This window comes from Pagrus major, chromosome 16, assembly GCF_040436345.1.
Source record: "Pagrus major chromosome 16, Pma_NU_1.0".
Classification (NCBI taxonomy): domain Eukaryota; kingdom Metazoa; phylum Chordata; class Actinopteri; order Spariformes; family Sparidae; genus Pagrus; species Pagrus major.
In genome coordinates, this window is record NC_133230.1 from 2,283,863 (window position 1) to 2,297,886 (window position 14,024).

Here is a 14,024-nt window from a genome sequence, read left to right on the forward strand (position 1 = left end):
TCGGAGCTTAACAGCGTGACACCCAGCGGAAGTAAACAGTAGCAGCTAGCAGCATTAGCTGCCTGTGTGTAATGAACGAAGTGGAAGACGGTACTGAGTCACAGCGCAGCTCATTATTGAATTAGTAATTAAAGAACAATGAGTTCAGTTGAGAGTTTGAGAGAGTTTGTCAACGAGCGACTAACTGCTGCTGCTGAAGAAATATTCCGAGTGTTTAAAACAACTATCGTCCAGTACGAGGAAGAGATCGATCGGCAGCGCGTCCTGCTGGATATCTGCTGGAAACCCCAAGTAAAGTTACACAGGACAGGTGAGGACAAGTTTATTATTTTAACAACACTAATGTTCAGAGCCCTGGAGCGGCCATAGAGGGGGAGATATGCATCGCAGCCACGTTTCACTACATGGAGCGAACAGACGAGTGTTTCCCTCGTGTTGGTTCATTCCACTCCGGGACTCCGGAGGTTCTGAGTGCCCGCTGCACGGCTGGGCTCCGTTCTATAGAAGCCCGCAGCCAAACTCCACTCAAAAAACGCTGATTTTACACACAAAACGTTCAGAAAAATACGAGGAGCACTAAAACTAAACAGAAAGAGGTGTGTCTCATTGAACCTATTATGAAGACATGTCAGCATTGATTTTGAGTCAGTGGGTCAGATGAGCTGGAAACTATTGGGAAAAATGTAGATTTTACAGTCAAAACATTAATATAAGTAGCACTAAAATCCATATAACGAGGTGTGTCCTAATCACCCAGTGTATTAATACAATTTGGCATTGGTTTGGAGTCAATTGGTCAGATGACCTGGAAGTTATTGACAACAAATTTAGATTTAACATTCAAAACATTCATGGCAAAGAAAATGATGTTTTTGCCAAATGCTACAAACACTGGAACCAAGGTATGAAACACAGAGCAGAAAATATTTCACAGAAGAAGCTTTTCCAGCTCTTTATGATGAGACGAGAGGAAAGGTGGAGGATCGCTCCAGTCTGCAGAGAGAATTGTGCTCACCTGCGATGGATGGACTTCACGGGCCACACGTGAAGCAAGGACTGCCCATTTTATTGATAACGAGTGGGAAACGCACTCCTACATACTACAAACAAGAGGGATGCAGGAGACTCATACTGGTGCTAATCACCACTCAGAGAAGTGCACTCACCTCTGAGCATGCTGTTCAGTTGCTGTTCCTGAAGACGAACATGCATATTTGAGGATGAATTGAAATGTGCTCAGGTTTACATAATACAAGTTACTACAAATAAAGGTTGATTGGTTGATTAAATAATCTCTGCCTTTTGTTCTCTGTCCCTCCAGAGCTCCCACAGCAACATGTCTGTAAGGAGGAGGAGGTTCTCGCTGACCAGCAGGTTTGTAACCAGGAGAGGAACTCCAGTCTGGACCAAGAGGACCCAGAGCCTCCAGAGATTAAAGAGGAACAGGAGGAACTCTGCACCAGTCGGGAGGGAGAGCAGCTTGTACTGAAGGTTGAGACGGATACTGTCATGTTGACTCCAACTTATGAGGAAAGTGACCACAGTGAAGCAGAACCAAAAAGTGACCACCAGCTCCTCTCCAACAACTCTCATGTAGCTGAGAGCCAAGATCAGAAAGGAGGAAAACATGGAGATTCAGGATCAGCTGGAGATGGAGAGCCAAAACAAAAGAAAAGACATCACAGAAGCAAAAGTCACAGTGATGATGCAAAAAACTCTACCTCATCAGACATTCACCATAACACTCACCCAGGTAAAAAGTCTTTCAAATGTGACACATGTGGAAAGGCTTTTAAGATTAAGTCCCTATTGAATACACACCTAAGAACCCACACAGGTGAGAAGCCTTATTCTTGCCAAACATGTGGGAAAGCTTTCAAGACTTGTAGTAAAGTGAATCGGCACATGATAATCCACACTGGTGAGAAACCGTATACTTGCAAAACGTGTGGGAAAGATTTCAGCCAAAGTGCAAACTTAACAGTCCACATGAGAACCCACACAGGTGAGAAGCCTTATTCTTGCAAAACGTGTGGGAAAGATTTCAGCCGAAGTGAATCCTTAACAGTCCACATGAGAATCCACACTGGTGAGAAGCCTTATTCTTGCAACACATGTGGGAAAGCTTTCAGGACTTGTGTTGAATTGAATTTGCACATGAGAATCCACACTGGTGAGAAACTGTTTTCTTGCCAAACATGTGGGAAGACTTTCACCCGAAGTGATCACTTAACAGCCCACTTGAGAACCCACACTGGTGAGAAGCCTTATTCTTGCAAAACATGTGGGAAAGCTTTCAAGACTCGTTTTGAATTGAATCTGCACATGAGAACCCACACAGGTGAGAAACCGTATTCTTGCAAAACATGTGGGAAAGCTTTCAACCGAAGTGATCACTTAAGAGCCCACATTAGAACCCACACTGGCGAGAAACCGTATTCTTGCAAAACATGTGGGAAAGCTTTCAACCGAAGTGATTACTTAAGAGTCCACATGAGAATCCACACGGATGAGAAGCCATAATTTTGAAAGACCTGGGGGAAAGTTTCTCTGATCAGTCGCTTTGAAGAGACATTTGAGGACACGTACAGGCGAGTAGCTTTGTATTTGTGAAATATGTTGGAGGTGATTCAGTTCTAGTGTTTCATGCATAATTGCAGAACTTTAACTTGAAATTATATACTTGAAAAATCCTCAGAGGCTCAATATACACAGGAGAAATGATGAGCTGAAAGCTGAATGTGTACAATTTCCCATTGAGACGATGTCACAATATGTTTGTGTCAATATCTTCATCCTGATTTGCCCATATTTGTGAAAATGATGATTAAAAGGTCAAGTTAATCAGTCTCATGTGTCCCACTTATTATCGCTCCTCGTGTCATGCTTTTCTATAAACATTTATATGTTAAATACTTGTAGTTTTTCCAGTAGCTTCCATGTAAGTAACCAAAAAGTAAGCTGTTAGTTCAAAGTAGCAGTTTAGAAAAGAGTGGCACATTTCTTTGTGGGATTAAGCAGAGTAGATCTACACCTTAATATAAGGAGTACAACAAACATAGTGTAAACACACTGTGTAAAAACAGTATAAGAATGGTGTTAAATATAGTTAATTAAATTAATATAAATAAATGTATAAAAGTATTTTGGAGTTTGCTTAGCAACTGTACAACATTTTTGTCCAAATTATTTATTGAAGTTTAAAAGTGTAGTCAGATATGTTTTAAACAGGTTCTGAATAAAATGTGTTCAGTCTGAAGCGGAATTAAAAGCCTCCGCACTTCCCCCGTCGGAGCTTAACAGCGTGACACCCAGCGGAAGTAAACAGTAGCAGCTAGCAGCATTAGCTGCCTGTGTGTAATGAACGAAGTGGAAGACGGTACTGAGTCACAGCGCAGCTCATTATTGAATTAGTAATTAAAGAACAATAAGTTCAGTTGAGAGTTTGAGAGAGTTTGTCAACGAGCGACTAACTGCTGCTGCTGAAGACATATTCCGAGTGTTTAAAACAACTATCGTCCAGTACGAGGAAGAGATCGATCGGCAGCGCGTCCTGCTGGATATCTGCTGGAAACCCCAAGTAAAGTTACACAGGACAGGTGAGGACAAGTTTATTATTTTAACAACACTAATGTTCAGAGCCCTGGAGTGGCCATAGAGGGGGAGATATGCATCGCAGCCACGTTTCACTACATGGAGCGAACAGACGAGTGTTTCCCTCGTGTTGGTTCATTCCACTCCGGGACTCCGGAGGTTCTGAGTGCCCGCTGCACGGCTGGGCTCCGTTCTATAGAAGACCGCAGCCAAACTCCACTCAAAAAATGCTGATTTTACACACAAAACGTTCAGAACAATATGAGGAGCACTAAAACTCAACAGAAAGAGGTGTGTCTCATTGAACCTATTATGAAGACATGTCGGCATTGATTTAGAGTCAGTGGGTCAGATGAGCTGGAAACTATTGGGAAAAATGTACATTTGACATTCAAAACATTCATGACAAGTATAAGGAGCACTAAAATCCATATAACGAGGTGTGTTCAATCACCCAGTGTATTAATACAATTTGGCATTGGTTTGGAGTCAATTGGTCAGATGTTCTGGAAGTTATTGAAAAAAATTAAGATTTAACATTCAAAACATTCATAGCAAAGAAAATGATGTTTTTTGCCAAATGCTACAAACACTGGAACCAAGGTATGAAACACAGAGCAGAAAATATTTCACAGAAGAAGCTTTTCCAGCTCTTTATGATGAGATGAGAGGAAAGGTGGAGGATCGCTCCAGTCTGCAGAGAGAATTGTGCTCACCTGCGATGGATGGACTTCATTGGCCACACGTGAAGCAAGGACTGCCCATTTTATTGATAACGAGAGGGAAACACACTCCTACATGCTACAAACAAGAGGGATGCACGAGACTCATACCGGTGCTAATCACCACTCAGAGAAGTGCACTCACCTCTGAGCATGCTGTTCAGTTGCTGTTCAGTTGCTGTTCCTGGAGAAGAACATGCATATTTGAGGATGAATTGAAATGTGCTCAGGTTTACATAATACAAGTTACTACAAATAAAGGTTGATTGGTTGATTAAATAATCTCTGCCTTTTGTTCTCTGTCCCTCCAGAGCTCCCACAGCAACATGTCTGTAAGGAGGAGGAGGTTCTCGCTGACCAGCAGGTTTGTAACCAGGAGAGGAACTCCAGTCTGGACCAAGAGGACCCAGAGCCTCCAGAGATTAAAGAGGAACAGGAGGAACTCTGCACCAGTCGGGAGGGAGAGCAGCTTGTACTGAAGGTTGAGACGGATACCGTCATGTTGACTCCAACTTATGAGGAAAGTGACCACAGTGCAGCAGAACCAAAAAGTGACCACCAGCTCCTCTCTAACAACTCTCATGTAGCTGAGAGCCAAGATCAGAAAGGAGGAAAACATGGAGATTCAGGATCAGCTGGAGATGGAGAGCCAAAACAAAAGAAAAGACATCAGGGAAGCAAAAGTCACAGTGATAATGCAAAAAACTCTACCTCATCAGACATTCACCATAACTGTTTCAGAGGTAATTTGTAGCGCTAGCTCTTTAAGGTTGTTACAGCGGTCAAGATGAGGTGCCGGTCAGGACACAGTAATGAGGCTTGCAGGTTCGCTGATGGTGGCATTTATTGTGCACTCAATGTTGTTGTATATAGTTCTGCAAAATAGTAACAAACCACATAGCCATTATAATAAATGTATTCAAATAATAAAAGGAATAATAAATGTTTACACAATCAGAATATATGTGTCTTTTCTTTATATGCAACAGTAATGCATTTAAATCCACAGGAGCACAGGTATAGGTTAACTAGTGGTCAATAGCTCCCTCTCCTGGCGAAGCAGGGTATAAACAAAGACAACACTCGGTGCACATGGCGGCCAACAGCTGATAAATTAACGACCCAAACAACGTTACGTTCCGACAGCTAGCTTGCTGGACACACACACAACACTCGGCTACCAGCGTTCACAGTATATTCATGAACAATGTAAACACCACGGACCTCCATTACCGTCCGGCGGCAGAGAGCACACGAGATTTAGCTAAGTGTGCTAGTAAACAGTATAACACAGTATGAAGCGATACTCACTTTGTTCATTCACTTAAACATTTGGAGTGGCACAATAACCCTCGTCAAACAAAAACAACCGTGTTTCAGGCGAAAAATACTATAAGTCCACGGTGAGCGCAGGTGAGAAAGGGGAAGGAGAAAAAAAAGACTCTGTCAGCTTGACTTTTCCTGTGTGCTCTCACTTCTTCACTGGTGGTCACTGCGTCACTTTCTGAGGCGCTCCTTCACAACAAGAGCATGCTCCTTCAGAATAAGAGCCTTTGATACAGCCGCCCCCAAATGTGCATGGCACATTTGCATCTAAGAAAAGGCTCAGTTCATCTTAGGGGGTTTGGAGGTCGGAGGAGGATCTTCCTCTCCAGGTGGGAGAGCTGGTAACTTCACCAGTCGGGCCACTGGCCGTGTGAAGATGTGTCCTTTAATGTTGACATCCGCTGATCTGACACAACCATCATCACTGCGATGGACCTTGACCACACGCCCAACTGGCCACTGTGCCCGTGGCAGCTGGGGCTCCACCAGCATGATGACTGCTTCATCTCGCAGATCCGGAGGACAGGACTGCCATTTCTGTCTCGTCTGGAGACCAGGTAGGTACTCCCTGATGAACCTGGACCAGAATTGATCCGCCAGGATCTGGGAATGCCGCCAGCGCCTGCGGCTCAGGATGTCAGTCTCTGGGTACACCACCTGCGGGAGCGAACCGTCGAGCCGCCCCATGAGCAAACTGTTTGGTGTCACAGGATCGATGTCGGCTATGTCGGCTGAGACATAGCCCAAGGGTTTTGAGTTGAGGATGGCTTCAACTTCCAGGAGCACGGTGAGTAACACTTCTTCAGGAACAGGTTGTGATCCAACACATGTGTAGAGTGCTGACTTGACTGAACGAACTTCCCGCTCCCATACTCCGCCGAAGTGGGGAGCAGCTGCGGGGTTAAAGTTGAACTTGATCTTCTGACGGGCAAGCCGCTGCTGTAGCTCTGGAGCCATGTTCTCGAAGGCCTCCCTGAGCTCTCGTTGGGCTCCTTTAAAGTTGGTCCCTCTGTCTGACCACACTTCAGCGGGGGTTCCTCTTCTGGCGGCGAACCGCCTCAACGCCATCAGATAGGCATCAGAGTCCATGTTCTTGAGGAGATCCAGATGTACAGCTCTGGTCGTCAAACACTTAAAGATGATTCCCCAGCGTTTTTCTTGACGTCTGCCTACTTTAACCAGCATGGGTCCAAAACAATCCACGCCTGTGGAGTAAAAGGGGGGTTTGTGAAGTCTGAGGCGAGCCTTTGGGAGGTCAGCCATCCTTGGAACTGAGGGCTGGCCCCTCCAACGTTGACACTCAGCGCAGGCTCGTTGATGCTTACGGACCGCCTCTCGTCCTCTGATGATCCAGAACGATCTCCGCAGCTCTGAAAAAACTCGCTCGGGACCTGGGTGGTGCAGATCGCTGTCGTACTTCTGAATGAGCAGGTGTGTCACTGGATGAGCAGCATCGAGGACAACAGGATGTAGGGGGACATCGACATCTTCCAGCCGTCTGAGCCGACCACCCACTCTTATTAGGCCAGAGGTTGAATCGAGGACAGGTGATAGGGTGAGTAGGCGACTTGAAGGTGGCACTGGTTTCCCTCCAGCCAGGAGCTTGTAGTCATCAGGAAAAGACTGCTTCTGAGCCCTCAGCAGGATCTCAGTTTCTGCTCGCTGATAATCCTCAGCTGTGAGTGGAGTGCCAGAGGGGGTTGCTCCCTGGAGCTCGGTGACTGCGTCCTCTAGGAGTTCTTGCCAGGAACTGGATCCTTTATCCCCTGGGCCACAGTCTGAAGGTGAGGTGACTGTAGCTCCGCAAAAGGCAGTCTTTCTGAGCTCTGCTTGATCGTCGGGGGGCTCAGCGTTCGGCCTCTCTGGCCAGCTGTCTGGGCTTCTCAGCAGGAAGGGAGGTCCCTGGGACCATCTGTTTGGATCTTTCAGTTCCTGCAGAGTTTTACCTCTTGTCAAGTCATCTGCGGGATTTTGCTCTGAGTCCACATAGCGCCAGGTACAGTCCTCCGTTAGCTCCTGTATCTCAGCCACTCTTGCTCCGACGAACACCTTGAAGCGACAGGACTGGGAATGGAGCCAGGTGAGCACCGTGGTAGAGTCAGACCACAGAGTGATGTGAGTGACTTCCAAGGTGAGTTCTTTGGTGAGGAGACTGGCGAGTTGTGCTGCGACCAGAGCAGCACACAGTTCCAGGCGTGGGATGGAATGTACACGTTTGGGGGCTACTCTGGAACGAGCGAGGATGAAGGAAAGGTGAATCCGGCCCTCTTTGGTCGCTGTCCTCAGGTAGGCCACAGCTCCGTAGGCCTGCTCCGAAGCGTCGGCGAAGATGTGCACTTCACGAGAGACAGCGTCGTAGTCAGAGTCTGCAGGTACATATGCTCGAGGAAAGGTAAGTAGAGGTAAGAGCTGGAGCTCATCTTCCCAGTTGGACCAGGCTTGGAGCAGAGCTGTAGGTAAGTTTGGGTCATCCCAACCGCGCTGCTTATCCCACAGTTGCCGGATGATGAGCTTTGCCCTGGTGGAGAAAGGCAGGAGGTAACCTAGGGGGTCGTACTGTGAGGCTAGGACCTTGTAGATGTTTCTTAGGGTCGGAGCGTCGTAGGTCACCGGTCGGTGCTTGTAGCTCAGGGAGTCTCTCTCCCAGTTCCAGCTGAGACCCAGGGTGGACTCTTGAGGGTTGGCCTTGTCTTGGGCCAACCACAGGTCTAGGCTCTGTGATCGGGCCTCTGTTGGCAGGTGATTCAGGACGCTCGGCTCATTACAGGCCCACTGTCGGAGGTCGAAGCCTGCTGAAGACAGAAGATCTCTAAGCCGATCCACCAGCTGCTTGGCTTCTTCTGGAGCACGTACACTTTGCAGGCAGTTATCGACGTAGAAGCAATGGTCGACAGAGAACCTCACGATGTCTTCAGGCTGGCTGTGATCTGTAACATGGCGCTGCAGTGCATACGTAGCACAACAGGGGCTACAGGTTGTGCCGAAGGGCAGGACTTTCCACTCAAACACTCTTGGGGGCTCATCGACTTTCAGGTCACGCCAAAGGAACCTCAGTAGTGGGCGATCATCAGGAAGAAGGCGGACTTGATGAAACATCCCTTTAATGTCTCCACTCACTGCGATGGGGTGCTCCCGGAACCTCAATAGTACGCCAACCAAGGAAGCTCCAAGGGTGGGGCCAGGCAGTAGATACTGGTTCAGAGTTTGGCCGAGGTGTTGGTGAGAGCAGTTAAAGACGAGCCGGTGCTTCCCATTGTGAGAAACTAGGTGGTGGGGAATGTACCAACACTCAGCAGGTGGTTCCTCTTTGGTGACCTCTTGAACGGCGCCTGCCTCAATGAGCTTCTGCATTTCTGCTCTGTAGAGCGCTGCTCGCTCAGGATATTTCAGGAGTCGTCGCTCCGTGCTTCGCAAAAGAGCCATGACTGACTCCTTGGGTGCCTGCAATGGAGGCATGGCTGCATGACGTAGCAGTGGGGTAGCATATCTCCTCACCCCGTCGACCTCAGTGCGGACGGTCTTGGCGTCCAACGATGCAACCGCTTGTTGGTCCTGTTTTGACCTAGTCACTTCTCTTTCTGGTCGGTGAGGTACAGCGTCCATCTGCCAGAGCCTCTCTACGTGGCGGTACAGCTCATCCATCTGTGGAGGTAAGGAGGTAAAGAGACACTGCACGGCGTCGGCTGGCCGCCCCATGGAACGGACAGGACCTTGGAGGGTCCAGCCCAGCCGGGTGTGGACTGCTGCAGGGCCACCAGGCGGTCCGAGTCTGACTGGTTCCACAGGTGTGATGAGGTGCGACTGATCAGAGCCAAGAAGGAGTGATGGTCTGGCGTCCTTCAAGGCAGGTATGGGGAGGCCATGGAGATGTTTGTACTTCTTCTGAAGTTGCCCTATGGGGTAGGTATGCTGGGCTAGGCTGAGTCGGCTAGCTGTGAAGGCATCGTCGATCTTATAGCTGACCTTGGGGTTTGCAGGGGGGGAAACATGGAATGAGACCTTATGTCCATGGAGCACCTGTATGTCCTGCCGGACTGTCCGCAGAGGGAGATCTTCTGGGGCGCCTTTCATTCCCAGTGCTTTGGCTGCAGCTGGTAACAGCATGGACCGCTCTGAGCCATCATCCAGCAGAGCGAAGGTGCTGAAGCTACGCCCTTCGTGATGGAGAAGCACCGGGACGACCTTTAACATGACCCGATTGCTGGCTCCAGGTCGGTCGAGGTAGAGGGAGTCAGAGGCAGAGCTGGTCAGGCAGCTCTCTTCCTTCCTTGCAGGCTCTTTATTGCTTCTCTCAGGCCTCAGGTTTATCTCGTGAAGGGCGAGGAGGTGTTTCCCTTGGCAGATGCTGCAGGGTTTCTTCAGTGTGCACTGAGCTGCTTGGTGGTTTCGCGCACAGCGCCAGCATCGCTTGTTAACTTGAATCCACTCCTTGAGCTGCTCTTTTGAGAGTTTGGCGACTTCGCTGCACTGACTGAGGTAATGTTCATCACTTTGACAGTAAGCGCAGTAGGGTTTCTTCTGTGGTGTCCCTTTCACAGGACTGGACGCAGAGACGTTGCCAGCCGGCTCTCCGAGACCATGTAGAACCGTCACCGTGTGTTTCCCAGAGCGAGTATCCGGTCTAGGAGGCTGTCTTTCCCTGTTGGTTCTGGCGCTGACTTGGCTGTCGAAGCTCATGCACCAGGACTCGTAGCTGAGCCACTCTGACAGGTCGTGCAGGGTGTGTGAGGTCCCAGGCTGCTTGAACTGATGGCGACGGAAGTCAGCTCTCTGTTCAGCGGGAAGCTTGGTCAGGAGACGAACTACATGGGAGCCGCAGTTCAGTTCGATCTCTCCCTCTGGGCCTAAGGTCTTGAGTAAGCCGACTAAGGACTGGATCTGGAGAGAGAACCTCTGGAAGGCTGGGATGTCACCACGTCTAATCTCAGGGGCTTCCAGGACACTAGCTATTTTCCTCAAGGCTAGTTGGTGAGGCTGGCCGAATCTGTCGTACAGGGATCTCATTGTGTCAGTGTAGGGGGTGGGAGAATTTAAATAGGCGTCGGCTATTAGCTTAGCTTCCTCCAGTCTCAGGTGATCCACAAGGATCTGGTACTTGAATAGTTCTGTGGAGTCTGGTGGAAGCAGGTTCTCCAATGCAAGGCGGAGCCGAGCAAACTCACTCGGGTCTGGCTGAGTGAGTTTTGGGATTGTGGGCTTGGGGCCTCTGTACACCAGTTCGGACACAGGGGGCTTTACAGGTTGGTTGGTGGGGAGAGAGCTGGGCGTCACCCTGGTGGCTGTTGGGGGAGGGGCTACTTGGGGCAGTACTGAGGGTCTTGAGCCTGTGTAGACAGGAGCAGGGTGAGGGTGTGACTGATAGGGCTGAAGCAGGGGATGAGGCAGGGCCTGGTCATAGGGGGGACGATAAGTGGGGTAGGAGGGATGGTGTGAAGACACTGAAGTAGGGGGATAACAGGTCGACTGGGCTTGATTTGGCTGACTGCGAGGAGGGAGGTTCTGGTACATGTCCTGTGGCCCTAAGTTGAGATCACTCATACCCGCCAGCATGTTATCCTCCGGTTCAGGCCAGGGTGGAGGAGCAGGCCAGTCCTCCTCGGATTCTTCATCAGGCTGTAGAAACGTAGGATTGGGCTGGGAGGTTGCAGCACTGGCCCCAATAGGTCTGTAGCTACTGTGACTTGAGGCAGAGTCAGTGGACCGTTTCATATCCTCCCTCAATGAGCGGGCTTCACCTATTAGTTCTCTCATCTCCTTTCGAGCTTCACACAGTTCCTTTAATGTAGCCTGAAAGGCCTGTTGAGACTGTAGTAGTCCTGTGTTCTCTTCCTGTATGCGTTGGATATCTGGATGGAAGGCGGGGTCCCGATAAGAGCTCCACAGCTGTGAGGTGGGAGCTCCAGGTAAGATATCCATGGCTAGGTTTCTCCTCTGGAGGTGTCTCTGGGCTAGCTGAGGCGTCTCTAGGTGAGCAGCATCCCTTGAGAAGCCACCAGAGGGAGGCTGAGGTGAGTGATGGTGACTCAGGTTCACTAGACCGTACTGGGGGAGGGGGGAAGCCAGCTCGGGGGGAGGGGAGGAGGGTGGCGGTCTCCACCATGATGAGCCTCGATGACGATTCTCCACGTAGTCTACGTCGAAATCTTGGAGCTTGGCAGGTCGACGTGTGTGACGCTTGGGTCTGGCATCAGCGAAGCGCTCTTCGTCTGATAGCATCTTGAAAGCTGTAAATCCGGCTCGAAGGACCAATGTTTCAGAGGTAATTTGTAGCGCTAGCTCTTTAAGGTTGTTACAGCGGTCAAGATGAGGTGCCGGTCAGGACACAGTAATGAGGCTTGCAGGTTCGCTGATGGTGGCATTTATTGTGCACTCAATGTTGTTGTATATAGTTCTGCAAAATAGTAACAAACCACATAGCCATTATAATAAATGTATTCAAATAATAAAAGGAATAATAAATGTTTACACAATCAGAATATATGTGTCTTTTCTTTATATGCAACAGTAATGCATTTAAATCCACAGGAGCACAGGTATAGGTTAACTAGTGGTCAATAGCTCCCTCTCCTGGCGAAGCAGGGTATAAACAAAGACAACACTCGGTGCACATGGCGGCCAACAGCTGATAAATTAACGACCCAAACAACGTTACGTTCCGACAGCTAGCTTGCTGGACACACACACAACACTCGGCTACCAGCGTTCACAGTATATTCATGAACAATGTAAACACCACGGACCTCCATTACCGTCCGGCGGCAGAGAGCACACGAGATTTAGCTAAGTGTGCTAGTAAACAGTATAACACAGTATGAAGCGATACTCACTTTGTTCATTCACTTAAACATTTGGAGTGGCACAATAACCCTCGTCAAACAAAAACAACCGTGTTTCAGGCGAAAAATACTATAAGTCCACGGTGAGCGCAGGTGAGAAAGGGGAAGGAGAAAAAAAAGACTCTGTCAGCTTGACTTTTCCTGTGTGCTCTCACTTCTTCACTGGTGGTCACTGCGTCACTTTCTGAGGCGCTCCTTCACAACAAGAGCATGCTCCTTCAGAATAAGAGCCTTTGATACAATAACACTCACCCAGGTAAAAAGTCTTTCAAATGTGACACATGTGGAAAGGCTTTTAAGTTTGAGTCCCTTTTGAATGCTCACCTAAGAACCCACAGAGGTGAGAAGCCTTATTCTTGCAAAACATGTGGGAAGACTTTCAGCCAAAGTGCAAACTTAACAGTCCACATGAGAATCCACACTGGTGAGAAGCCGTATACTTGCAAAACATGTGAAAAAGCTTTCAGCCAAAGTGAATCCTTAACAGTTCACATGAGAACCCACACAGGTGAGAAACGGTTTTCTTGCCAAACATGTGGGAAAGCTTTCAGCCAAAGTGCTCACTTAACTCGTCACATGAGAATCCACACAGGTGAGAAGCCTTATTCTTGCCAAACATGTGGGAAAGCTTTCAAGACTCATGGTGAATTGAATCTGCACATGAGAATCCACACTGGTGAGAAGCCGTATACTTGCAAAACATGTGAAAAAGCTTTCAGCCAAAGTGCAAACTTAACAGTCCACATGAGAACCCACACAGGTGAGAAGCCGTATTCTTGCAAAACATGTGGGAAGACTTTCAATAAAAGCAGTAACTTAACAGTCCACATGAGAACCCACACACGTGAGAAACCGTATTCTTGCAACACATGTGGGAAGACTTTCAGGAGTCGTGGTGTATTGAATCTGCACATGACAATCCACACATGTGAGAAGCCGTATACTTGCAAAACATGTAGGAAAGCTTTTGGCCGAAGTGCTCACTTAACTCATCACATGAGAATCCACACAGGTGAGAAGCCATAATTTTGAAAGACCTGGAGGAAAAGTTTCTCTGATCAGTCGCTTTGAAGAGACATTTGAGGACACGTACAGGCGAGTAGCTTTGTGTTTGTGAAATATGTTGGAGGTGATTCAGTTCTAGTGTTTCATGCATAATTGCAGAACTTTAACTTGAAATGATGTACTTGAAAAATCCTCAGATGCTCAATATACACAGGAGAAATGATGAGCTAAAAGCTGAATGTGTACAATTTCACTTTGAGAAGATGTCACATTATGTTTATGTGTCAATATCTTCATGCTGATTTGCCCATATTTGTGAAAATGATGATTAAAAAGTCTAGTTAATCGGTCTCATGTGTCCCACTTATTATCGCTCCTCGTGTCATGCTTTTCTACAAACATCTATATGTTAAATACTTGTAGTTTTCCCAGTAGCTTCCATGTAAGTAACCAAGAAGTAAGCTGTTGGTTCAAAGTAGCAGTTTAGAAAAGAGTGGCACATTTCTTTGTGGAATTAAGCAGAGTAGGTCTACACCTTAAT

The 14,024-nt window shown here is 48.0% G+C and overlaps 1 protein-coding gene across 1 annotated transcript; it reads left to right on the plus strand.

Moving 5' to 3' along the window:
- The first annotated feature begins 1,450 nt into the window (after window positions 1-1,450).
- On the plus strand, window positions 1,451-13,833 carry LOC141010331 (uncharacterized). Its single transcript, XM_073483221.1, is given in 2 exon segments — window positions 1,451-2,544; window positions 12,743-13,833. Coding segments are annotated over 2 exon segments (1,797 nt in total). The 5' UTR covers window positions 1,451-1,509; the 3' UTR covers window positions 13,505-13,833.
- Window positions 13,834-14,024: the final 191 nt, after the last annotated feature.